General features: G+C 35.6%; 1 protein-coding gene across 1 annotated transcript in view; it reads left to right on the forward strand.

The window, feature by feature from the left end:
* Positions 1-195: 195 nt before the first annotated feature.
* LOC106881023 (endoglucanase E-4) overlaps positions 196-1,597 on the forward strand; it is a 23,930-nt gene continuing 22,528 nt past the window's right edge. Inside the window, exon 1 of the mRNA XM_052972060.1 lies at positions 196-421. Coding sequence (XP_052828020.1) covers positions 196-421 — 226 coding nt within the window. The remainder of the gene's footprint in view (positions 422-1,597) is intronic.

The following is a 1,597-nucleotide window of genomic DNA, read 5'->3' on the forward strand; positions in this document are numbered from 1 at the left end:
ATCTATCTATCTATCTATCTATCTATCTATCTATCTATCTATCTACCTTCTTATCAACTTATCTGTCTGTCTCTCTCTCCCTCTCTCTCTCTCTCTCTCTCTCTCTCTCTCCCCTACCTACCTATTTGACAGTCTGTCTGTCCATCCCACCTCTGTCTCTTTACCAGATATTTCTAAAAACAAAAAAAATTCATGATGGCCATTTTGGCATACCTCATCTTCATGTATGTATTACTGTATTCAATCTCTGAAACCCATGGGCTTTTTGATGTTCGACCTTTTTTTATTATGAAGAGGCCGATTTGGAAAACCAATAGACATTCCAAACAAAACAAAACTTTTGAATATACAACTCTTTTAACTCAAAAACCTACAAGGACTACTACAGACATACCAAGAAGACCAACCACTCTTTCTCCAGGTATATCTTTGTTTTTATATCAGTTTAGGATGTTGGGCTTTAAAAAAAAAAATTCTCTCATTTTCTTAAACACTTGCTGTGAATAATGATTATAATTTTTGGGACTATTAACTTCCTCTTCAGCAAAGAAAAATATTTCAGTATTTACAACCTAAGGTAAATGAAAGTACCTTAGGATTACATCTGTTTGATCTCTGGTTGTCTTTAGATGTCTTATTTTTTAGTGTGTACCTAGTACTAAACTAGATTTGAACTCAAAACCTTTAACTTCACCTTTAGAGATGAAATTATCTTAAACATTTTACACTTACACTATGTTTCAGCCAGCCTGATTGCTAATTGTCATCAAGTGTCTTATTCCTGAATATGTATGAATCTAGATTCAAATTTAAAAACTTTAACTTCACTTTTAGAAATGAAATATGCTTAAATAGTTTACATTTCCATGATGTTTCAATCAATTTGATCTCTCATTCTAATCAGGTTCCTTATTCATGAGTATTACCAAATTAGATTTGAATTCATAAACATTAATCTCACTTTGTTTCTCTCCAAAATGCATTTTCTTGTTTCTCGAGAGCCTTCTCCAGCTCCTCGTCCTCACTATTTCTATCTTATCCCCTGCTACTCTCACCCACCTTTATATAATGTGAAATAGCCACATATTTCCTCTATAGAAGAATACTTCCACCTGTCCCTTCAGCATACTTCAGCCTCTCAACATTTGGTATAGACCACCCATCCAGTCTTGTCTGCTACAACTCCAAGCAGTTAAAAGTCTTTTCTTTATTGTTACTTGCTGATCTCACCCAGTATATTGTGTAAAGATGAAATATGCTTTACTCTCTCTTTACTCTTTTACTTGTTTCAGTTGTTTGACTGTGGCCATGCTGGAGCACCGCCTTTAGTCGAGCAAATCAACCCCAAGACTTATTCTTTGTAAGCCTAGTACTTATTCTATCGGTCTCTTTTGCCAAACCGCTAAGTTACGGGGACGTAAACACACCAGCATCAGTTGTCAAGCGATGTTGGGGGGACAAACACAGACACACAAACACACATATATATATATATATACATATATACGACGGGCTTCTTTCAGTTTCCATCTACCAAATCCACTCACAAGGCTTTGGTTGGCCTGAGGCTATAGTAGAAAACACTTGTCCAAGGTGC

Source organism: Octopus bimaculoides, chromosome 12 (genome assembly GCF_001194135.2).
Source record: "Octopus bimaculoides isolate UCB-OBI-ISO-001 chromosome 12, ASM119413v2, whole genome shotgun sequence".
NCBI classification, from domain to species: Eukaryota; Metazoa; Mollusca; class Cephalopoda; order Octopoda; family Octopodidae; genus Octopus; species Octopus bimaculoides.